The sequence below is a fragment of the Bombus terrestris genome, chromosome 9, assembly GCF_910591885.1.
Source record: "Bombus terrestris chromosome 9, iyBomTerr1.2, whole genome shotgun sequence".
NCBI classification, from domain to species: domain Eukaryota; kingdom Metazoa; phylum Arthropoda; class Insecta; order Hymenoptera; family Apidae; genus Bombus; species Bombus terrestris.
In genome coordinates, this window is record NC_063277.1 from 12,017,229 (window position 1) to 12,043,807 (window position 26,579).

The 26,579-nt window shown below is 33.0% G+C and overlaps 2 protein-coding genes across 7 annotated transcripts in view; both read right to left on the minus strand.

Moving 5' to 3' along the window:
- The window catches only part of LOC100650487 (A disintegrin and metalloproteinase with thrombospondin motifs 9), a 174,441-nt gene extending 172,018 nt beyond the window's left edge, over positions 1-2,423 (minus strand). For both annotated transcript variants that reach the window (XM_020864389.2, XM_003397537.4), the window contains exon 1: positions 2,170-2,423. The gene's annotated coding sequence lies outside the window, so the exon portion shown is untranslated. The remainder of the gene's footprint in view (positions 1-2,169) is intronic.
- Positions 2,424-13,861: 11,438 nt separating this feature from the next.
- On the minus strand, positions 13,862-26,028 carry LOC100650366 (xanthine dehydrogenase). Of its 5 annotated transcripts, none has more exons than XM_003397536.4 (25): positions 25,886-26,028; positions 24,631-24,775; positions 23,977-24,034; positions 23,325-23,421; positions 22,106-22,341; positions 19,956-20,200; positions 19,706-19,847; positions 19,452-19,619; positions 19,276-19,352; positions 18,980-19,186; positions 18,710-18,894; positions 18,518-18,631; positions 18,304-18,427; positions 17,910-18,206; positions 17,636-17,758; positions 17,171-17,526; positions 16,885-17,059; positions 16,593-16,784; positions 16,377-16,522; positions 15,972-16,149; positions 15,654-15,782; positions 15,171-15,413; positions 14,805-15,059; positions 14,184-14,351; positions 13,862-14,065 (listed from the first exon to the last, which is right to left on the minus strand). In XM_003397536.4, the coding sequence occupies exons 2-25, from the start codon at positions 24,736-24,738 to the stop codon at positions 14,021-14,023; spliced, it is 4,068 nt and encodes a 1,355-aa protein (XP_003397584.2). In that variant the 5' UTR covers positions 24,739-24,775; positions 25,886-26,028; the 3' UTR covers positions 13,862-14,020. The 5 variants fall into 5 exon arrangements, with proteins under 5 accessions (XP_003397584.2, XP_048264831.1, XP_020720046.2 ...); XM_048408874.1 differs by lacking the exon at positions 25,886-26,028 and adding an exon at positions 24,838-24,992; XM_020864387.2 differs by lacking the exons at positions 23,325-23,421; positions 23,977-24,034; positions 24,631-24,775; positions 25,886-26,028 and adding an exon at positions 22,476-22,966.
- Between the last annotated feature and the right edge of the window lie 551 nt (positions 26,029-26,579).

Sequence of the window (26,579 nt, forward strand, 5' to 3'; positions counted from 1 at the left end):
TTAATTCTTATTTCAGTGATCCATAGCAGTTCCGGCTAAATTTCTTAATTTTAGTTTCTATACGGTATTTTATATTATAGACACGATATTATGACGTTTAAGACGTGTAATGACAATTAAAATTAAATGCATAAAATGTAATTTTCAAATTATATTGCCTACATATCTCTAAACAAAAAAACCTAAATTTAATCAAAATTATCGTAGTCGCCTGTTACTTAACAATATCAGCTGAGGATTAAAAATTAAACATTGAATATTAAATGAATATGTTCGTTGGAAGAAATCTGAAATGAAATAGATCGAGTTTAAAGAAATTAGTTAGGTGTACGTTATGCAAAATATTGAATGAAACGCTTTAAGAATGTTCTCCATTGTGCCTTAAATACTATATGAGAATTTCTGCGGATTTCTGCGGATTTCTACGTTGAATCGAGCTGCGTAAACATTGACTAAGCCAATTTCATCGTAATATTCACGTTGTGTGCTGAGAAACACGTGGAAAAAAATTCGCAACGGAAAGAGAAATTTTTGTATATTAAAATCGCTGCTTTAAAACGTTGTTATACAAATGCAAGTTACATACAAGTTTTCTAATTTTTTATCGATCATTTATTTATCTATCTTAGCTTTCATTTTTGTCTATTCGCAACGAAACTGAATCTTTTAATAGAGAAAATTGTCTCGTTACCGAAAAATATAAAATTTTAACATTCCAAAAACAGAATACCTAAAACTTATTGTTCGCGCGTTTCATCACAGAAACACGATTATTTTCAGAGAGATAGCTTAATCGGCATATTTATTAATTCCCGAATTTACCAAAATAACCGTGATATTTTATGATTCTTGAAAAAGAATTTTCTAAAAAGTTGTCATCCTTCTACCAATAACCACTTTCGCTATCGAAGATTTAATCGTACAAATATCAAGCAATAAACTGTAATACATATGTAATGTGAAAATGCCTTAGAATACTCTACGCCGAGAAAAAAGAGACTAACATATATAACAGCGTACTTAAAGAAATTGAAATATTCGCGCTCTTAAATTTGCGCGCCAAAAGCGATACGACGCTTTGACTGTCAATGTCAATGGAACGAAGAAAATTTATGATCGCCTGAGCCTAGCGTGGTCTACTAAAAATAAAGAAAAATATAAATATTACATAAGGTCGCGTCGTGATAATGAAGCCCCGAATCTAACCATTTTTTTGTGCGTATACTTTAACAACCATTCTTAAAAATCATTGACACGATTGCATACATAATTCGCGTCGATTAAGTTGCTCAATGTGTGAAACAATCCTTCACTTACCTCCTACTACGCGAAGAAATTATCATATCATGTAAAACGCTTTTACTTTTTCAATCTCCGTTTATCGACACTTTACATTTGTTTCCTTCAACTGATATCGCGACTGTTTAAAAATTCCGCCAATGGAATCTCACTCATTACCGAAGATATTGTCAACAAACAAATAATATACGTTATATACGATCCTTTCCACGAATTTCAACTGAATACGTTACACTTCCCAGTGATAAAAACCTCGAAAACGCAATTTTGCAACAATACTACGTAACTCGAATAATCGAAGTTGATCGATAGTAATATCGCGACTTTTCACGCTACCGGCGACCAATTGGAACATCTCCCTCCAAAATCTCATGAAGGAACCGCGAACTCTATCGTCAATGGCAATTTTCACACCATTCAACTTTTCGAATAAATATCACACCAGAACTTTTAAGTTTCTAACTTAAGTTTTAATTTCAATTTTGTAATTTTGTAAATGCAACTAAAGAAATAGATTCTAAATAGAAATTTGTATCTCTTAGTTGACATTATAACCTACAATGCATTTACTATGAATATTGCAATATTACTGTACTTTAGATATTTTATATATTTTTGCATATGACATGTATTCTGTACGTTCTAGCATCCTTAATTTAATTCAAGAAACTTAAAATTAAAGATTTCCTATAAACGCATAAACATCATAGTCCAAGGTTAACTTCTCTATCGTGTCAATCTATCACAGAAGAATCTCTGTAAACTATTATAAGACATATACACGACGTATTACAGAAAGAGCCGGTATTATCGAGCGATCGACTGATCCACGTGTTTCTCGACGAGCACCTGCTATAGAAACGAACCTACCTTTGAATTCGCGATCGGTGTTCCAAGGATCGATATCGATTGCCCAGAACCACAGAATCTTCCCTGACACTTATCGACGTCGCACCGTGATAATTCAACGGGGAATTCGAAGATTGTACAGGAAGAACCATGGACGAAAACGCGTGTGAAGAACGAAGCGGCAGATCGTGTGTCAAGGATGACGATGGATGAAGAAGTGAAGTGAAAACACGCGACACGAGCCGCTAGCACGCACTAACTGAACTGAAAGCGAACAGACCTCTGGTATCGGGCAGCTATCCCCACCACGCCTCGGTTCGGTTCCAATAGAATTGTGCCCGTTTGTACGAGATTCAACATTTGCATCGAATGCTGTTTTAGCCCATATCGATCATTTTTCTTCGTGGCAATAATTTGAAATAAATTCCACGACATGGGACTTTTTGATCGATAGATGCTTTTTCAGTAAATCGTAGATGAAATGGGAATGAAATTAGAAAATTTCAACAAGTATAAGGGATTTTTTGAAAAAAAATTAAGATTACGTATTAGAATCATAATATATGACAAAAAATTAGTTACATTGAGATAATAATCGTCATATAGAACTGGCACAACTAAGATCGGTATTATACATGTATAGTGGCTATGAAAAGTACATACATACCCCTGGCACATACCATTATTTTCCAACGAAACACTTCATTTTCATAGAATCATATTTCTTATAGTCATATGAAAATACTATTAAATAATACAAAATTGAATATATTTGGGTCCAGTTAATTAGTAGATATTATATAATCTTTATATGGTGTGCGAATTATGTTTTTTAAGTTTTATCTTTATGCTCCGATTAGATTATTATTTTGTATATATCACAACAATAATGTATTTTTAATAAACAGAAAAGCATAAGACTGAAACAAACTTAAATGTAGGTAAGAAAGAAAAGAAACGGAAATTAGATGTGAAATATGATAATTTGATAAAGAAATCTCTAATTAGAATATTTATTAGGATAGGCTTATTTTTATTGTAAATGCTTAATTTTGCTTGTAAAATTCATGCTATATTTAATGTAACACATACAACAGAATTTTTATTAATATAAGGTATAGATATAAGGATACAAGGATATAAAGATATACATATAAATATAAAAATATGTTAATTAAAAACGATTTTCAAGCTGTGAAACCATTAAGTGACTTATTGTCGAGAAAGAACACCTGTAACTTTTTAGCTTCTTTATATGTCAAATGTTACCACTATGCAATAGAATAAAATCTTTGTTCTGTACATGGTAAATATATAGCAATCACCTGCAACAGGTGTATTACGAGTTCCTTGCAGTCCTTGTTATAGTATTAAGTCGGAAATACATACGTATAAGAAGTGAAACTTGCATAATCATTATGTACGACGTATTTATTAATTATTTTAATAAAAGATATAAATTCAGGCAATATTTATATTTTGATACGAAGAAATAGAAGCTACTATTATATTATATAAGGCGCGAAACAAAAAAGAAGAAGATATGAAAATTGACTGTTATGTTATAAGTAAAATGAGCCAAAAACTAATAAGCCTATTAAAATAAATATAAAATAATAAAATATAAAAATGTCTAATAGTATGGATGAATATGCATAAATTATTCTTCTTACGCATAATAGTCTTGTTAATATGTTTATAACCAGGTCACTTCATCAGAAACATTGTGAAGCAGCAGAAAAGCGTGAAGGTCCGATCGAGTGGTGTTGAGATCTTTATCGAGTCGAAATGGATTAATAGATCATGGATAATCGATCATTAGAGAAAAATATCATTTCTAAATGTTATACTTGTCTCTTCTCATTCTTTCAATTTCCCTGCATTTTAACGTTACTTGATTTATTTCATAGAAGATGATATCATGTGTCAAATATTATATCACAGTTCTTGACATCTTTTTCTTGTAAATAAAATTTCATAGGTAATTTTATGATTACGAGTAAAATTTGTCTTCACAACAATAGGATCATTATTTTTTAAACATATTTATTATTTTAAATCATCCTATAATTACATTATTTAGTATTATATAATATAAGAGAGATATATATAACGTATTTCGTACAATTTACGAACGTCGTAAGAAAACATCAAACTTATTACCAATATCTTTAACAGTAAATGTAAGAAGTATAACTTTCAAGATTTCGATTATCTTTGGCAATATTGCAAAATTTAAGTAAATTACATATTTAATAAAGATATTTATTGCATAATTTTATTCTTATAAAATTTGTGTAAGATCCAAAAATTCGTAAACCATTATAGCATGTTAAAATAAAAATATCGGAGACTTAAATAAAATATTTAAATATTAAAAAAATCTGTATTTAAAAGTTTGAATTTGAGTTTATAAATTATTTTTATCGCAATCAAACGAAAATTCTGTATATTCTATACACTTTTTACAATCTATATACATGTATAATACATTCATATTTTGCCATATGCACCACAAATTTCATAATGTAACTTAAAAATTAACGAATCGAGTTAACAACGATAGTGGTTTTACACATATTTCTAAGATCTTTTATGATCAAGTGCCAAAAAATCTTCAGTAAAATAACAGAAAATGTAACAATTTACTATTATCAGTAATATAGTATTACTTATGTCATTAATAATATATTAATATCTTATAATATAATTTAATTCTGGCTTATTTTCGATTTGGTTCATATGTATGTACATAAATACATACATTGACTATATATGCAATCGTCTGTCGGACATGCATATATATATATATATATATATATATATATATATATATATATATATACTTTGTCAGGCTTCTACTATGCCGACTGTCAACTTTGTCGTCCACTCTATAACCCGCCCTCTCAATGTGTTTTCCCGCAACATTGACTGGACACATTGAGTTTCTATACCTCGTCAGATAAGGAGCCCAGAGTAAAAATTGTAAAAGTTCTTTTTAAGAGAAAACTCTATTTTTCCAATCATAAACCTAATTCAAACATAATCAAATCCAGTCAAACTCGTTGTTAGTCAAGTCTACCAATAGTACGCACTAGTATAAAAATTATATATACCATATATATAAGGACATTCAATTCGCGTGGGAGCTCATTCTTTTAATCTGCGGAACCGTATAGATAGGAACAGAACTTTTATTTACTTATTAATAACTAGATTATAATAGTTACTCTATTCATTTATAACAATATATTTTTAATCTAAAACAATTACTCCATTAATATTTTACAATTATACTATTAATTTATAATAGTTGTACCGTTTCACTATAATAATACAGTTACTTTCATCATAAACTGACATTTGATAAAAATTAGCAGAGTTCTAAGTGAAAAACTAGTACCACAGAAGCGTAAATTTTGCTTTAGCTTGTAAAAATGACCGAAATTATAAAAACCATTACTGTAATAAATTGTTAAAGGCGTCAATTTACAATAAAAATTAAAAAATTATTGAATTCCATTGTGTTATAACGGGAAACCCAACGTTCAAGATATCAAAATACCGTTACTGGTCGATTGACATTTCGGCGCAATGTCAACTGCATGTCAGTGGTATATAAGAAACACGCTTCTCGCGCGCGAGCTTATTTACACTACACCTGCCCGACCGTAAAGAACGGAGAACTGTTAGGAATTAAATTATCAATTTATAACGTTTAAACTATTAAATAAAAACATTTAGACTATAAACTAATAACATTTAAAGTATTAATTCATAATATCTAAACTATTATTTTATAACATTTAAGCCATTAATTAACAACATTTAAGCCATTAATTTATAACATTTAAACCATTAATTAACAGCATTTAAGCCATTAATTTATAACATTTAGGCTAATAAATAACAACATTTAAGCCATTAATTTATAACATTTAAACTGTTAATTAACAACATTTAAACTATTAATTTATAATATCTAAATTATTATTTTATAACATTTAAACTATTAATTAACAACATTTAAGCTATTAATTTATAACATTTAAACCATTAATTAACAGCATTTAAGCCATTAATTTATAACATTTAGGCTAATAAATAACAACATTTAAGCCATTAATTTATAACATTTAAACTATTAATTAACAACATTTAAACTATTAATTTATAGTATCTAAACTATTATTTTATAACATTTAAACTATTAATTTACAACATTTAAGCCATTAATTTAAAACATTTGAACCATTAATTAAAAACATTTAAGCCATTAATTTATAACATTTAGGATATTAAATAACAACATTTAACTCGTTAATTCAAAGTATTTAAACTATTAAATAACAATGTTTAGGCTACAAACTAACAACATTTAAACTATTAATTTATAATATCTAAATTATTATTTTATAACATTTAAACTATTAATTAACAACATTTAAGCTATTAATTTATAACATTTAAACCATTAATTAACAGCATTTAAGCCATTAATTTATAACATTTAGGCTAATAAATAACAACATTTAAGCCATTAATTTATAACATTTAGGATATTAAATAACAACATTTAACTTGTTAATTTAAAGTATTTAAACTATTAAATAACAATGTTTGGGCTATAAACTAACAACATTTAAACTATTAATTTATAATATTTAAACTGTTATTTTATAACATTTAAGCCATTAGTTAACAACATTTAGGCATTAATTAGCAACATTTAAGTCATTAATTAACAACATTTAACCCATTAATATATAACATTTAAACTATAAATTTATCACATTTAAACCATTAATTTATAATATTTTCGTATTCTAATAAGCAGCATTCACAGTATATATTCTAAGAATGAACAGTATAATTCGTGCAAACGGTTGCATTGCATGTACGGTATTCGCAAGCATTTGTTCGCTATCGAGAAATATCTCAAAATTTTCAACTAATATTTTTTATATTTGTTCCAGTTTCTTAATAATAATGTTTAAATTTAAAGAAAATAGCTGTATTTTCTAAATAAACGTTCGATAAGAAAAAGAAGAATATTGTTGAAACAATGTTTCGTTTCTTTCCCACCTAGCCAACGCACCACCCACCCCCGCCCTTAAATAGCTATATTTTTAGGGAACATTTGTGACCGCGCGCAATGCGGTTGTAGAGTCAGTGTTTGCTACGCAATAGTTTCTTTTCAATATTTTAAAATCACGGTATTTTTGATCAAATTAGATCGAATAATCACACGCGAAAGTAATAAAATTTTATCAATTAAATTTGTACGCGATATAAGAGTATTTGTTCGCTTATGATAATTTTAACGGCCGCGGAAAAGTAGTCATATTTTATATATTTTTGTGCATTCGTTTTTGGTATTAGAGACAGTGCATCTCTCAAGAGGATAAGATAAAGTCTCTCCAGGAGCTGAAGGATGTAAGTAGTTTGATATATCGTATTTCAGTTTATTCGATTCTTTGTATTTTGTTTGAATTATTGTTAATTAGAAAATAAATATGATCGAAGTATTAAAGTGTTAATATCCAATTACAATAAAATTATCTCTGATATGCATCGAAAATCACTGAATTCCCAATTTTTTCATTGCAAACTTTTATATCAGTTTCATTTTGCTACATTCTTATTACGGTTTATTGGAATTCCAATCTTTATCGTTGCTAAAGTTACAAATGAAATAATCTTGCATTTTTCATTATCTCCAACTTTTCAAATAATTAGCTTGGTAATAAACTACATATATTAAGATCTACGAGTATTACTATTTAAAACATTATATCAAGCTAAAAATTGCTTTAATATAGTCCAGTCTAGATCATCCAAAACTGTTTTGGTGATCTAGATAAGGCGAATACCCCCCGCGGGGCCACCGTGGGACATCGTGGGACCCTGTGGGACACCGTGTGATCCGTGCGTTTTAGCCTTAATTAATCGTAAGATAGGTACCTATATTAAGTGCATTGTGAGCCCATTCTGTACAACGATACTCGACCATCTTGGAACGAAAAATAAAAATCACGTTTCCCTTGATTTCCTCGCTTACCACACTAGAAAAACTGCATCCGCGATTTATCGGTTCGCGATCGCTCAGTTCTTCCAAACTGTCGCATAACAGGCGGGTCTCTTGCGTAGTCACCTCCTCGTGGTGAGACCTGGTAATTGGTATCGTTTTCCAAAGATTAATCAACTGATTAATTTTTGGAAAACGATACCAAGCTAAGAACTACGCACCAGTCCGGTTTGGATCTCCAAAAGCCGCCAAAAGAATTTTGGATGATCTAGACTGGACTGCAACGTGGGACACCGTGGGACACCGTGGGACACCGTGGGACACCGTGGGACACCGTGGGACACAGTGGGACGCCGTTGGACATCGTTGGACACCGTTGGACATCGTTGGACATCGTTGGACATCGTTGGACACCGTTGGACACCGTTGGACACCGTTGGACACCGTTGGACACCGTTGGACATCGTTGGACACCGTGGGACACCGTGGGACACCGTGGAGCGCCGTTGGACATCGTTGGACATCGTTGGACACCGTGGGACGCCGTTGGACGCCGTTGGACACCGTTGGACACCGTGGGACACCGTGGGACATCGTTGGACACCGTGGGACGCCGTTGGACACCGTGGGACGACGTTGGACGACGTGGGATACCGTGGGACGCCGTTGCACACCGTGGGACGCCGTTGGACACCGTGGGACACCGTTGGACACCGTTGGACACCGTTGGACACCGTTGGACACCGTGGGACACCGTGGGACACCGTGGGACACCGTGGGACGCCGTTGGACACCGTTGGACACCGTTGGACATCGTTGGACATCGTTGGACACCGTGGGACATCGTTGGACATCGTTGGACATCGTTGGACGACGTTGGACGACGTTGGACGACGTTGGACGACGATGGACGACGTTGGACGACGTTGGACGACGTTGGATACCGTGGGACACCGTGGGACACCGTTGGACACCGTTGGACGACGTTAGACGACGTTGGACACCGTTGGACACCGTTGGACACCGTGGGACGCCGTTGGACACCGTTGGACACCGTGGGACGCCGTTGGACACCGTGGGAAGCCGTTGGACACCGTTGGACACCGTTGGACACCGTGGGACACCGTGGGACACCGTGGGACACCGTGGGACACCGTGGGACGCCGTTGGACACCGTTGGACACCGTGGGACATCGTTGGACATCGTTGGACATCGTTGGACACCGTTGGACACCGTTGGACACCGTTGGACACCGTTGGACATCGTTGGACATCGTTGGACATCGTTGGACACCGTTGGACACCGTTGGACACCGTTGGACACCGTTGGACATCGTTGGACACCGTTGGACACCGTTGGACACCGTTGGACACCGTTGGACACCGTTGGACATCGTTGGACACCGTTGGACACCGTTGGACACCGTTGGACACCGTTGGACATCGTTGGACATCGTTGGACATCGTTGGACACCGTTGGACATCGTTGGACATCGTTGGACACCGTTGGACGACGTTGGACGACGTTGGACGACGTTGGACGACGTTGGACGACATTGGACGACGTTGGACGACGTTGGACGACGTTGGACGACGTTGGACACCGTTGGACACCATTGGACACCGTTGGACATCGTTGGACATCGTTGGACATCGTTGGACACCGTTGGACACCGTTGGACATCGTTGGACACCGTTGGACACCGTTGGACATCGTTGGACGACGTTGGACGACGTTGGACGACGTTGGACGACGTTGGACGACGTTGGACGACGTTGGACGACGTTGGACGACGTTGGACGACGTTGGACGACGTTGGACGACGTTGGACGACGTTGGACACCGTTGGACACCGTTGGACACCGTGGGACGCCGTTGGACACCGTGGGACGACGTTGGACGACGTGGGATACCGTGGGACGCCGTTGCACACCGTGGGACGCCGTTGGACACCGTGGGACACCGTGGGAAACCGTGGGACACCGTGGGACACCGTGGGAAGCCGTTGGACACCGTTGGACACCGTTGGACACCGTTGGACACCGTGGGACACCGTTGGACACCGTTGGACACCGTTGGACACAGTTGGACATCGTTGGACATCGTTGGACACCGTGGGACATCGTTGGACATCGTTGGACGACGTTGAAACGACGTTAGACGACGTTGGACACCGTTGGACACAGTGGGACGCCGTTGGACACCGTTGGACATCGTTGGACGACGTTGGACGACGTTGGACGACGTTGGACGACGTTGGACGACGTTGGACGACGTGGGACACCGTGGGACGCCGTTGGACGACGTTGGACGACGTTGGACACCGTTGGACATCGTTGGACGACGTTGGACGACGTTGGACGACGTTGGACGACGTTGGACGACGTTGGACGACGTGGGATACCGTGGGACGCCGTTGGACACCGTGGGACGCCGTTGGACACCGTTGGACACCGTTGGACATCGTTGGACATCGTTGGACGACGTTGGACGACGTTGGACGACGTTGGACGACGTTGGACGACGTTGGACGACGTTGGACGACGTTGGACGACGTGGGATACCGTGGGACGCCGTTGGACACCGTGGGACGCCGTTGGACACCGTTGGACACCGTTGGACACCGTGGGACACCGTGGGACACCGTGGGACACCGTGGGACACCGTGGGACACCGTGGGACACCGTGGGACGCCGTTGGACACCGTTGGACACCGTTGGACACCGTTGGACATTGTTGGACATCGTTGGGCATCGTTGGAAACCGTTGGACACCGTTGGACATCGTTGGACATCGTTGGACGACGTTGGACGACGTTGGACGACGTTGGACGACGTTGGACGACGTTGGACGACGTTGGACGACGTTGGACACCGTTGGACATCGTTGGACACCGTTGGACGCCGTTGGACACCGTTGGACACCGTTGGACACCGTTGGACATCGTTGGACGACGTTGGACGACGTTGGACGACGTTGGACGACGGTGGATACCGTGGGACACCGTTGGACATCGTTGGACATCGTTGGACATCGTTGGACATCGTTGGACACCGTTGGACACCGTTGGACACCGTTGGACACCGCTGGACATCGTTGGACATACTTGGACACCGTTGGACACCGTGGTACGCCGTTGGACACCGTTGGACGACGTTGGACGACGTTGGATATCGTTGGACACCGGGGGACACCGTAGAATGCGTGCGTTTTAGGCTTAATCAATCGTAAGATAGATACCTATGTTAAGTGCATTGTGAGCTCATTCTGTACAACGATACTTATCCATCTTGGAACGGAAAATTGTACCCGCGATTTGTCGGTTCGCGATCACTCAGTTCTTTCAAACTGTCGCGTGGCGTACTCGCTCGCGCGTATCCCGGGTGCGTGCGGGTCAACGTGCACTAGATAACTCTTTGGATTCGTAAGACGGCACAAGGACATCTCACTCTTGGTGACTGCTCGACGTTTGCATCGCGTCACGGGAGTTGTCGTCGCGCCGGTAATGATTATGATTCTCTTGGGGATTCAGTCGTCGATCTGCAGTGCTGTCCGATTGGTACTTCGGTACTCGGTCAGGGACCTGCAATTTCACGTCCTCCGTAATCCTGCTCGGTCCCGCGAGGGTGGACCCCACTGTTCAGTCGAGGCCATGCCTTCGTAATCCTGTTCAGCGGCCCCTCTCCGAGTTCCACTCGTTCAGTTGGAGTGTGTTAAGTTGCCGGCCAATGTACTGGATCGACGGCTGGATCACCAGCGGATCACTGGCATCATCGGTCGGCGGCATCGACCGCGACTCGTATAAGTTTCGAACGGCGAAACAGGAATCGAGTTATGGTCAATACTTGGGCTTTCCGCTAATCCTTCGGGTTATCCGGTGCACGGGGGTACGTTGCGTCAGTTTATCAGTTCGTTCGTTAGCTTCATTTTCTTTCATTCGTTCCAAGTTATATAAATGTGTCTTTGATACCGAATGCTGCCAGTAGGGATACCAATTGTTGTACAATATTTGTACGGATCTATGTAATCGGTGTGTGGGAGATAGATGTTGTGTTATGTATGCTTTGTTCTACGTTTGTAAAGATTCATGTAAGTGCTGCGTTGGAGATATGTGTTTCGCAGTTAGGCTACGAAACAACTATTTCTATTCGCAGGCCCATGGTCAAGTAGAGTCGGAACTCGAATTTCTGCCAATAGGTTGAATGTCGAGATCAATGTGTAATGTTAAATAACCCATGGGCGGGTCTCTTGCGTAGTCACCTCCTCGTGGTGAGACCTGGTAATTGGCATCGTTTACCAAAGATTAATCATCTGATTATTTTTTGGAAAACGATACCAAGCTAAGAACTACGCACCAGTCCAGTTTGGATCTCCAAAAGCCGCCAAAAGAATTTTGAATGATCTAGACTGGACTGCAACATGGGACACCGAATATCTTAATACCGAATTGTGAAACAAATGACTAACATATTTAAAAAATCACTAGATTCTTAATTTTTACATTTTAAACTTTCATATTAGAGTTTTGGTTTTCATACTTATCAAAGTTTATTAGAATTTCAACCTTTATTACTACTAATGTTACTAAAGTTAATAAACCTTCATTTTTCATTATCTCCAACTTTTTAAATAATCAGCAATCACTCATCGTGTTTTACTCTGTAACAGATTGTTCGCAACCTCCATTTCCAACACTGGACCTTACACGGTTCCTGCCTGATGTTAGTCTCCCTGATGATATTCGCTGGGATAGCGCAGCATCCATGGTACGTCCTCTGTTTCTCCTCTTCGAACAGTGAGTCGCATGCATTTTTGTTCCTCCGGTCACTCAATCATGTCATAGGATGAAAGGTCCGAACCGGCACGACTGACCGGTTATATTACGTAGAATTCTTTGCGAGCATAGTGACCGCGGGTATTTTTTATACCCGTGAGTAGTAACACTCTTTTTTCAAATTTATTAGTTTAGGATAGGTCTTCTTGCACAGCGCGATTATAATAATTAGTTTTTTAATAATTAGGTTAAACATATACGCTTGAAAATATATTCGTATTATTTATAAATGTGCATGTTAATATTTTGTATGAATATTTGCAAATGGCAAATATCTACACGAATATGTTCCTGGATTCCACTGTTCCTGAATCATACGATACAGCTATAAGAGCTGTGCAACTGCAATCGTTTATCGGCAACCTTCTAAATGGTTGCACTATGATCTCTCGCTATTAGTGTTGCGTATTGTTTAAATACGTTTAAATATGTACGCTTAAAGCTCAAAAGAATGAGAGAAGTAAAGGAATTTTGAGATTTCAAGTTTTCATGAATCCTAGTCAGGTTTCTAGTTTCCGCGTCGGTTTTTCTTCTTAATACTCCTTTTGGTGTCCGTTTTAAACATTGTGTAAACGCACATCAAAAGAAGTATTTATTTGATGATAAATAAATTTTAGATTTTTTTGCGTAAAAGGAGAGTGGATGGGACGCGGATAGGGTGGGTCTTCATTCGCAGCACCTCCTCGTGGTGAGACCTGGGCAATCGTATTGTTTGATATATAATTACTAATTGCATTGTTATATGTGATACAATTACGAATTATATAACAAATAATACGAGCTAATGGCTGCGATCGCGATTTTAGTTTTGTTTTTTTATGTGGTTTTAGTAAAGTAAAAAATTGCCTAAAAAATTTCATTAATTTTATTAACATTAATAAAATTAGCACATTCTATGTGTAACAAGTCTTTTAAAACTATTACTTATTCTACATTTATAATGTAATAAAATTCAGTAACAAAATTGATAGTATTTATTCTCTAGTTTGTCTAGTTCATCAAAATATTTCTATGGAACAATATTCCACTGACGTTGTACATCTGGTTCTGCAATCTGTAACGTAAAATATATAAATATAGATTATTGTTTTTCCCGTATAAATTAAACAACTATAAGTACAAAATTCTCAATGAGTTTATATCAAATATTTTTATAAAAATATGCAATTCACCTTTGAAGTAAGTTCATCAACACATGCTACTCGAATACGGGCAGCAGTTGCAGGTGCGTCTAATTGGAAGTAATTTTTGAGACCATATTCCTGACGAGCAGATTTAATAGCTTCTCTTATTGCGAAGAACACAGAAGATGCTAGAAAGAGTGGTGGTTCTCCTACAGCCTAAAATAACAGTAGTTGTTTAGAAATTTATAAAGATTAGGAACGAACAAATAATAAGAAACGAATGACACTATGAACATAAACTCTCAGAAACACAGTTTGATTCTCAATACTTGCTTTGAAATTGAAACTACATTACTTTAACAAGAAACCTTAACTACAAGTATGAATGTGGATATAAGCATGTGCAACGATTATCGCGATTACGTGAAATAATGGAGCGCTGTTGTTGACCACAGCAGAAATTGCCAATCACGGTAGGCGACTGAAGATGAATAACAGAATAGAAAAAGAGACAAAACGAACTAAATCTAGTAAACGGGGCATTGCCAACAATTTGGGAAATTCGAAAAATGACCAATACCTTATTGTTCTTAACAGTAACAATAACAATAAAAAATGAGAAATGATAAATATAAATCAAATTCTTGGTTTCTCTTAAGAATATATTACCTTGGATGAGTAAACAGCACGAGGATTTGAGGCACCTTTCAATAAGGATACATTAAATATTTCAGGAATATCTGTAAAACCAGGTAACTTATATGCACCTGGACCTCTAGTAGCAAGGGCTCCAGTTCTGAGAAATACTATTTCTTCTAGCGTAAGAAGACCATATCCTTGAGCAAAAGCTCCTTCAATTTGTCCTATGTCGATTGCAGGATTTATGCTTTCTCCTAAATCCATTACAATATCAGTTTGCAATACCTATATATGAATATCAATATTTAGATATTAGTAATTTATAGTTATATTGAAGTATATTTTAAGATGTACAATTTCCTTTTGATATCTATAAGTAGCTTGAAATATATTTACTTGATGGTCTCCAGTCAGGCAATCAATTTCTACTTCAGAACACGCAACGCCATATGTAAAATAATTAAATGGATTTCCTGTGTTAGTTTCGAATGAGTATCCTATATCAGGAGTTTTATAAAAACCAGTAGCGGAAAGGCTAATTCTTTCAAAATAAGCTGTTTTTATCCACTCTTCCCACGTTCCATTTGGATTCTTATCTATTACTGGTTTTAGTCGTTTCATAATTTCATTACAAGCATACTGAAATTTTTGTACAACTTTTAAAATCATTGTTTAATTGCAAGTATACTATATTACTCGTATTGCAAAGATCGAAATTTAAGTGAGGGAAAACAATAAAAAGCAAGTATGTATATAGATTACAAGTAATGAGTAATAGATTATTATAATATTAAAGTTTTAAATAAGAGTAAAAGAATAGAAGAAATAAGAAAAAAACGTTGGAAGTAAATTGAAAGAAAACAAATCATTTTTACGTACCATAATAGCCATACCATTCAAATCTGAAGCAGCACTAGCTGCTGTAGCAGATGTATTTGGTACTTTATCGGTAGCAGTTTCCATTATATGTATTTTATCTGGTTTTAATTTCAGTGATCTGCTTGCTACCTAAATATTAAATAGAAAATGGAGGAGCTGTAATATGTAGTGTGTTGAAAACAAATATCATATAATATATTATGATACACATTACTTGTAATAATGTCAGTGATAATATGAATAACAAAATGAATAAAATTTTTAAATATGAAATAATAATTTAAGTGAAATCAAAATAGAAAAATAAATAGAATTTACTTGTATCATTTTTGTATGTAAACCTTGTCCCATTTCAACACCACCATGACTAATTAATACAGAACCATCTGTATAAACATGTACAAGTGCCCCTGCTTGATTTAAAAACAGTGCAGTGAAAGAAATACCAAATTTGGTTGGAACTATTGCCAATCCCTTTTTCTTGTACCTATTTTCTCTATTGAAATAGTATTTATTAGAGTCAATACTTTGTATCATTGAAACTTCAGAGTACAATCATGATTGTACAATAAATAAAATTATAGCATCTTTTAAGAAAGTTATAGAATACAAAAAAGAAAAGAACAATAGAAATAAATTAAATGAAAAATAAATAAAATAGTATAAAATAAAAATGGAACATAGAAAAAGTATTTTACTAAAACAGTACTTAGAAATACATACCTGTTATACTTTTGAACTTGTACAAGCCGTTCATTGTAATTTGAAGATAAAAGACACTCTTCCCAGCAACGTTGCAATGTACAATTAATAAGCTTTTGATTATAATGAGTGGTATCTCCTTCTTTGTATAAATTTAACTCTGCAACCTGTTAAAATTACTTATTTAGTGATTCAAAATTGTATGCTTTTATATATAGTATTAAATTGTGATCATACCTCAGCAGGATCTTTAGTTAAATATTCTGCAATATGTCTGATCATTGTTTCGGCTAAAAACATTCCTTGTGGACCTCCAAAACCACGGAACGCTGTATTTGACGGTATATTAGTTTTACACATAAAACCATACACATCAGCTACTGGTATTTTATACGAATTTTCAAAATGGAACATAGCACGTTCTACAATCTAACAAATATATATTTATATATATATATATATATATGAATACAATCTAACATTTTATAAATAAAATATTTTTGAGATATTAATATACATATTAACATACTGACGAAGAAAGATCGCGGGAGTAACCTGCGTTGTTGTAAATATAAACTTGTGCTCCTTTAATCGCACCATTATCGTCAAATCCAACTTTATATTTTAACAAAAACGGATGTCTTCCTCCAGTTATCATAATATCTTCGTCTCTATCAAACATACAGCGTACTGGTTTTCTTAATCTGTAAAGGTAAATTATCATAATGCAAATCCTTTTGTTAATCCAATTTAAAGATAACTTCGTTTTGCCACATTTTGTGTTTTATTACTTTATTGAGTGCAAATATAATTACTTGTATGCAGCAAAAACAACTGGTAAAGCAAGAATCGCAGGGCGAGACTCTTTTCCTCCAAAACCACCACCTAATCTTTTCGCTTTAACTACAACCTTATTAGCTTGAATATTTAAAACATCTGAAATGTATTTCTGAATCTCTGAAGGATGTTGTGTTGAACAATATACTTCTAATTCGTCTTCTTCCTTGGGAATTGCCAAAGTTGCGTTTGTCTCGAGGTAAAAATGCTCCTGCCCTCCTATTCGAACTTCTCCTTCGAGAATATGTTTCGATTCGGCGAAAGCCTTTTCTATATCTCCCTTTTTTATACGTTTTGGTGTTTGCTCAAAAAAGGAACGATGTTTAATAGCGTCCTACAATTATTTAAGAATACTTCTTTAAAACATCAAAACTTATTCGTTAAGATAAAAAATCAATTCAAAATTTAAAGTTAGATATTCTGGCTATGTACTTTTATTATACCTCTATGGAAATGATCACTGGTTGTAAATCTTCATACTCGACTTCAACCATTCTGGCAGCCTTCTGTGCAATAGCTTGATTAACAGCTATGACTGCTCCAATTACTTGACCATGACTTGTCACCTTAAGAAACATGTTCACTTTTTACTTATTCTGAGATTAATTGTAATTCAATTATACTAAATCATATGTTAGGCAAAATTCTTTCTATATAAATATATTTTCTGTGAATAAAAGATTCACTTTTTTTTCTAAACACTCCAAAAATTCTTACTTTGTCTGAAATAAACACTTGTTCATCCCGAACTATAGGACCATAAAATCGTTGCTTTTCGGGTAAATCTTTCCCACTATAAAAGGCAACCACTCCTTCTAACGACAATGCTTTAGTTGCATCGATTTTCAAAATTTTTGCATGTGCTCTGGTAGATAAAACTACAGTTAAATAAAGCTCGTCAGAGAATTTTGGCATATCATCGCAATATATCGCTTCTCCTGTTGCCTGTTTAAATGCACTGGCATGAACAACTGTTCTTCCAACGAAATCATTTACCTCCTGATCCTTTGGAACCTATCACAAAATACACAAAATATTAATATACAAAATTATATACTTTCAAGAAAAATTGTATAAAACAGTGTGTCAAACTAGACTAAGTAATAGGTACCACTTGATAATATTGTGAACTCCTTGGTTCTTTAGTGTGGAATCCTTCTGCAGCACTTTCAATTTCTTTCGGCAAACATACTTGGAGCTTTTTAGCTATGTGTAAAAATCCTTTAAAGAATAGGCTGTAAAAATCAAAAGTGTTATATACAAATAACGTCTCTTTCAAGGACTTGAAGAAAAAATTATTGAAGTATAAATATATATATGTATACCTTAAAGTTAAAGATTTACGATACTTGACCATTCCACCTGGAACACTATCTGGTAAAACTAGTTCATTTAATAATGAATCGTAAACAGTTTCTAGAAGATCTGTGTTCCATTTTCTAAAACAATTCTACATTAATATTTTCTTTATGAGAGATATAGTTAAAAAATAAATATTGCCTAATTTTATAAAATACCTTCCAACCATAATGTCACAAGTTTTTCTAGCTAAAACTGTTGTTGGAGCCATTCCACCAAAAGCCAGATGTGCTTGACTAACAATGACACTTTCTGGTTCAAAGAATACATTTAATGCCATATTAACGATAGCAATGTCATCATCTCGCCTTCTTGCTTGTTTATAGGCAACAAAATATTGATTCTACGAAATAGGAAAATATAGTACTGTAAACTATTTATTAATAAATGATATAATATTGTTTTGTCATCTTCAAAATTTTATGTACTTTTCCGGAAAACGGTATTTGAATTGAAAGTAAAATCTCTTCTGGTGAAACAACATTTTGTCTATAACCCTTAAAAAAAGTATGATCCATTGGAATAAGCCTGACTCCATTCTTCATACTCGAAACATTCAGTTTTATTCCAGCTGCCATAAAAATTGGATTTAGATCTGATATGGGACTTCCTGTCATTATATTTCCACCAACAGCCTATAGAAAAATAAAACAGTAGAAAAATAGATTAATAAATAGACTAATAGAATGTATATATAAAAATTATAATAGACCAGATTACTTACAGCAACATTTCTGATTTGTTTCCCAGCAAACCAATGAAGCATATTAATTATTTCAGTAAAAATTCTTGTTTGGTATTCTGTAGTAATAATAAAACATAATCTATAATATATCCACAAAGTTATTACTCTAAATATCTTACAATACAAAATTTGAAATATGATATAGGAGTATCTACCAGGTTTTATGGCAATTTGATTTCGTAAGGCTTTCTCCATCTCAACAAGTGTGACACTAGCACCTACATTCAATAATTTTGGATATTCTTCTATAACACTCATTTCTTTAATTAAAGTAGGCTGTATAAGAACTGGATAAGATAAGTATTTGAATTTAACTTCAACCCCTGAAAGTATGTACAATTAGTTTAGTATCCTTACTAAAAAGATATACAAATTTAAATAATCTTCTAAATAAGTAAGTAAATTTTACCTATCTCTGTGTTTCCTACAACAATTTTTGCATTTGGATATTGATTTTTTAATCGCAATAACTCAGTAAGAGTTTTTGGTCTGTACCATGTGACATCTTTTCCTTTTATTATTAAGTATTCTTCATCTAGGTGTTTAGAAATCTAGAAAAAGTTTATTTAATTTATTAAAACGAAAACGAGATATTAGTCATACATCGGGTGTTCAAACCGATTAATTTAAAAGATATTAATATCGAATAAATAATTTACGTGTAATTTGGGTGGAAATATAATTTCTTGAGAAGGATCATACGGACAGAATTCTTTCGTATCAAAAATTTCTATAGGTTCTGCTATTGGTATCTTTTTACAACAATTTTCTCCCATAGGACATTCTCCATTTGTTAAAGATTTTTCATTACTTTTTGACATTAATTGCATTGTTTCCCATTCTTCTGTAAAGGTTCTATAAGCCTCTATGATAGGGCGGTACCCAGTACATCTGCATAAATTTCCTACAAACACACTGTCAATTAAAAATGATAAAATAATAATGATATGAATAATAAAGCAAAAGATTTAAATAAATCAGTAAAATACATATAATAATTTTATGTACAGAAATATGAAATACAGGGACAGTATTTTCTATTATTAAAATATATATAAAATCACAAAAATTAAAATTAAAATATGAAATAAATCTCAGAATTTTCTTTAAAATTATTATTAATCCTTTGCACTCGGAGCTATTTGGGACGTTACCTACCAACTCGGCGCTACTTTGTCGCGAAAATGTGAACTTAGAAATCGTCATATTATATAGTATAGCTTTGGCACCAAGTAATGTATTGTAATGATATTTGATTTATATGAATTTTTAGGCATTGAGGAACATATCTTTTGCAAAAAAATAAAAATTTTATTGAAACTTCTAATTGCAAATTACGAAATCATAAAACTAATATTTATATTATTATTATTTATATTTATTATATAATATTTATATTTATATATTGCTATGTTAGAAAGCTGATATTAAATGATCATCAACGTGAAACGATTATATAAAATGAAGAAGACATAGTCCATCCACAAAATTTTCCAGACGCTATTTTTCTTCTTCAGAATATTGTTCACTTCTGTAAGTACCATTTAAATAAAAGAACATGTTGTCTGTAACAATTATTTTTCATGTTCATTAATTTCTTCTTTCGAAAGTATATAAATTCAATTATTATTATATAAAACTTGACTCGGTTTATTTTACCTAGTTCTTGCCAATTTTATTTTTGCTTCTACGAAATTTTTTTTCAACTTCAGTCACGAATTCTTCATCTTCGATCGTTCAACGCACTGCAGATAATAAATTTAACAGCTCTGCAAAATAACAGCACAATATTAAGGAAAAATTAAATGATAAATTAATTTCGTAAAAAGACAAGTGACAATATAGAAGACTGTACAAAAGTTAATCAATAGGAAGTATTTTCTCTGGAAAAGAAAAAAAAGAAACAACATGTCATTGATGATATACACACGAATTGAACAAAAAAGTTAGGCATTAAAATATTCGAAAAAGATTTAATATCAGCAGCTTTCTAACTATTACCAAATAGAACAATTAAATCAAAGGATAAGTCACAGATCTTGTCTGTTAATTATCCATTCTTAAAATCATTCTTAAGTTTTCTCAAATGCTCAGATTTTATACATATAATTAAAAAACACATAACAGAATATCAAGGAAGCAAGAGAAAAGAAAAGAAAAGAAAAGAAAAAAAGAGAAAAGAAAAAAAAAGAAAAAGAAGTGTAGCTTTGAATGATGATATAAATAATATAACTAATTTTTAATTAACTGTCCAACAACATACGAGATGTATTAATAAAATTTCAAGAATAACTTTAATAAATTAGCAAAAATGTAAACGAGTAGTATCTCTCTATTGGTTTGATTTGTCTCGCTATAACTTCTGTTTATTCTCTCGAATAAAAAGAGTTATAAATAGAACACATATTCGATTAATTGAGGCACACTCGTGACATGAATTAAGGACAAAATAAATCGGTGGCAAGTTTGTCGATGGTATTTACTTGAGTCAAACAAAGTTCAATTTTAGCTTTGTCTTCGATACTAAATTCCAAGACTGGAGATTATTAGATACAAATTGCCTGCAATATTTTAATGTTATAAGATTTAAATTACCTATAACTTGCCAATAACATTATAAGCCAAAGGATTGAGATAGATATCGAAATATGAATACCAATGGTATTATAAAATGCGTGTATACAATTTCGAAGGGACTATTTTGAATACAATATTCCTATATACATTCTACTTTATTTATCTTATTTTCGAAACTTGAAATTACTACATTTCGTATGCAGCAACATTGCATAAATGATCATAATTTTACCTTGAAAGGCAATTTCAAGATCCTTCATGGTTGGTTTAGGAGTATTTCGTAGCAATGCGTACATAGACATTACAATCCCAGGTGTGCAAAAACCGCATTGTGACCCGTGTGCTTTTGCTATGCGCTCTTGAACCGGATGAAGTTTCGTTTTAACACTTCCAATACCTTCGACAGTGGTAACCGCTAGACCATGCATAGCACAAACTGGAGTCAAGCACGCGTTTACTGCTAAATGTCTGTTTGTTAAATATTAAGCAGTCAAGGAAAATTATCCCTCGATTTTATTTATGTATATATCATTATATATAACTTTTAAATTTTGAAGAAGTTTCTTTTTTGATTCGAATAATTATACATGATTCCAGAGTACTTTGGCACGTTGATTTTTGTATTAAGAAATACTTAAGTCTCGAATGGATATAAAAATATGATTTTACAATTGGAAATTTAACAGCAGCAGTATGCGCATCATTACTTTCAACGATCTATCATCATCCAGTTACTTATTATTTGCTATTCTATTCTGGAAAATAGGTCATCGCATAAGTAAGCGTCTTATATTACTTTACTGAATAAATCATGTATTATGTTGTGTGTATTATGCTTCGCTGATGTGTTTATAGAAGTTTCGCCTTTCGTTTCTTAAGAGTTTAAGAGTATCTTCTCGACTGTCCCATTGCAGCAGTATCCTCTGGAAAATTAAGGCAATTAGATCGGCATTCTTCTACTTTAAGTTATAAAATGAGCATGACCATTGCGGCATTGTATACTATACGAATTTTAAAAGAAGCAATACATCAAAAGTACTATAGTACAATGAACATGTCCTATATATGAGGAAATGTCAAAAGGTACTTCACTGATACTTTTCACTGGTAAAAATAATTACAAATAAAATTTGTTACAATTAACAATTAACATTTGTTAATAATTACAAATAAAACTGGCAAATAAAATTAACACTGAATGAGTTTCTTAATACAAAAATTGAAGAACTTGTTGAAAATACAATCAAAGTTAGTTAGTTGAAAAATGGAAAAAGATCATAGAAAGCCACTGTCAGTACATCGATGATTAAAGATAAATGTAAATATTAATTTTTTTTTAGCTTTAGTTAATAGTTTTTTAGTGTTAGAGTCAAAAAGCGATATTATTTATGAGATGATCTGATATATGTATATTTTGAAGAAAATGATTTTAAAGATATTGTAAAGGATACGTAATAATTTCTGTTGCACGGTCTAATTTTGATATCATTACAGTGCACGCTCCACAACCACCTTCTGCACAGCCCAGTTTCGTGCCGGTTAAGTGTACTAAATTATTTGAGTTAAGAATCTTCTTTTAAAAGCATTTTTATTTGCGTCTCAACATTTCCAATACTTTTATAATTGTTTTTCATCTTCCTGCTTCTACTCTTCGCCGTATTTTTTATAATTAGTATTCGACATCATCGTTCAACTATTTTTACTATCTTTTAGCAACATTTTTGTCAATTTTTAATATTTTACATTTATTTTAAAACTTCATTTTTATTCAAGAAATATTTAATCTTGTATTCGATAAATTACAAATTTCGATCAACTATTCTGCGTTTAAAACAACGTTAAAAACAATATAATATTGTCAAAAGAAGAAAATAAATTTCTGACTTTATTAAAATTTATTACCCGATATATTTCATATACAAACTAATTTATTTCAAGTTTATTTCCAATGAACTCTAATTCCAATTTCTGCATTATTCCGGAAATATTTTCTTCCAATATTTGTACACGCATAATGCACGACAAGATTATACGTACGTACTTCATATCGAGATACGCGCATCGAGATACACGTCATATAGATATCAGATACAGAAAGGATACGTTTATTTCTCAAATACCATAGCAAAGTCCATTGTGGATCGACATTGTCATCTACCACCTATAATATCAATATTTATAATGTAAAATGAAAAATCGCGCGCACGCGCGTAGAAATTATATTTTTTTAAAACTTATTTTTTCTACAAAATTCGTCGAATGTTGCTGTGATTAAAAAAAAGTACAATAAAAGATGTTACGATCAAAAATATTACATAGCTTTAAATGTTATATATAAAGTAATCAAGAGATAGTGGTCTTTATGAATATATTTTTTTATATATTTATATATCTTTTTCACAATACATATTTTATTACATATTACATATTTATTTTAAAGATTGAATACAAAGAAATAGAATTTAATTTCCAGCTATACAAAAAACTTATATATATATAATTAATTAATTATATTATAAATAATTAATAGCATCACGTAAAAATTATACTCATCAAATTCAATATATATATATGTATATATACCATATACATATACATATATTAGTTGAAGGAAAATATATATTCTTAAAATAAGATATATCGTATAAGAATATACCATATAAGAATGTATCATATAAGAATGCACCATAAATATAATTGTCATATTTTTCTCACATGCATACTTATTAAGATGCTACATATAAAATATATATATACCTCCTTGCCATTCACATAAAACACCAAAGTATGTGAAACTCTATCATGTCCTATATTATTTGATGTGACAAGTGCAGATTGAGCAATGGTTTTCTCATCCTGAACCATTTTTGCTTATTATAAATCTCAATGAGATGAGATAAACCTGTGAAAGAAATTCTCAAAATTATTTATTCACTAGTATAATATAGCAATATTATTATATACCTCTATAACTATACTTGATGATTAAAAAAAATCAAGTATTCTTGTTTTCTTGTTTTTCCAGAATATACAAATCTACACAAATTTCTATATATGTTCAATACAATCTGATTCCATCTTATTATTATTGGATCATATGTATTATTGTTGTTGAAAGATGACAAAATAATATACTTTGATCATTTCATTATCAGAAAGAGATATAAAAATGTCTTTTATAAGAAATTTATCTTTTGACAATATATATCTTGTACTTTTTGGTAACATTTGTTATCAAAAAGTAAATTTCTCTTTGCACAAAAAATTGTCAAATATTGATTTCCAAACTTTTCTTATCAAATACATTTATTTCAAATACATACATCTACAATAATATTTATACTATTATTTTCAACGCATAATACTTTTGCAATACATATTGCTTAAGGAAATTATGATAAGATTGACCTACATGCCTCCCATGGACCTCCAATAAAAAATAATAAAAAGAAAAATACAAGTAAAACTTGAAGTTTATGATAGAGGAATTCATGTAAAATGAGACATTTATAAAAGAATTTATATCATCTTAAATCAATCTATATCCACTTATTATAGCATATTTATACAATTAGTAATAACAAAATAATAATGATATCTAGATATAATAGAAAAAACTTAAATTACAATATCAAATTGTTTCCTTAAACTCTTCAAATGAAAACATTCTAAACGTAATATTAAGATAAATTTGAACAATAATATTATCACCTGTTGCATTCACGTTATAAAAAAGAAACTGACATTTGTAGCACTTAAATTTTTCATACATCATTACGTTTATGAGAAAATTGCAAAATTGTACTTACTATTGTATATAGTTTAACATATCAAAAGTTCGCAGCACAATACATACAGCAAATATGCATTCAAAGGAAGGCATTATTATTAAATTATTTTAGAAAGTAATATTGCTGAGATACTATAGCTAAATTATTTTATAAAATAGAAATAAATTAAAAATGATTATATATGTATATGTATGTAATGATTATAAATATAGAAAACTTACCTTTCTTTTAAATTAAAACTTTAGCTTGTTGAGGAATTCGTACAGAACTGCTCAAACAACAGTGAACGACTGGCCAGTAGGTTATCATCAAGTAAGATACGTCTTGCGTGTGTATGTGTTGCGTTTTATTACAAAGTCACAATACACGAATGAAGCAATTTGTCCCTACCACATCTTATCTCTCAGCAAACCGCTTCTCGCTTAGGATTGGCATTATTGTGTATACAATATTCCTTTACATTCCTTTGCAATTACAAATTGAACTATAGCTAATCAAATATGAGAAAAATGCTTCTTAAATTAATTAAACTTTTTGCTTTATTCTACACTAATATAATATAGTACAGGATTAAGCACAATAAAATGTTTGTATTATGATGTTGATGAAAAGTTTATACAAATATTTATATAAAAGTTTATATAAGTATTTTATATAAGCGAAATAGGAGATTCTTTGATGATTATTTGAATTATTGTTCGATTTGAAAAAAACGATTACACAATTTTTTCAAGAATTTCAGAAGAATTCTGATCTTTGTGGAGATATACAATTTATATAGTATAACACGATAATTCTAGAAGATTAGTAATATGATAACAATATTACCACAATATTACAATGGTATTAATTATACATGTATTGTATATGTATTACTAAAGGTGTGTTAATCAACTGATAACATTTTCATCTGAT

Coding starts and splice junctions, on each gene's coding strand:
- LOC100650366 (XM_003397536.4), bottom strand. CDS start 24,738: ATGGTTCAGGATGAGAAAACCATTGCTCAATCTGCACTTGTCACATCA. Junction 18,428..18,517: donor CGTAAATCTTTAACTTTAAG/GTATACATATAT, acceptor TGATTTTTACAG/CCTATTCTTTAAAGGATTTT. Junction 18,207..18,303: donor GTTCACAATATTATCAAGTG/GTACCTATTACT, acceptor ATTTTGTGATAG/GTTCCAAAGGATCAGGAGGT.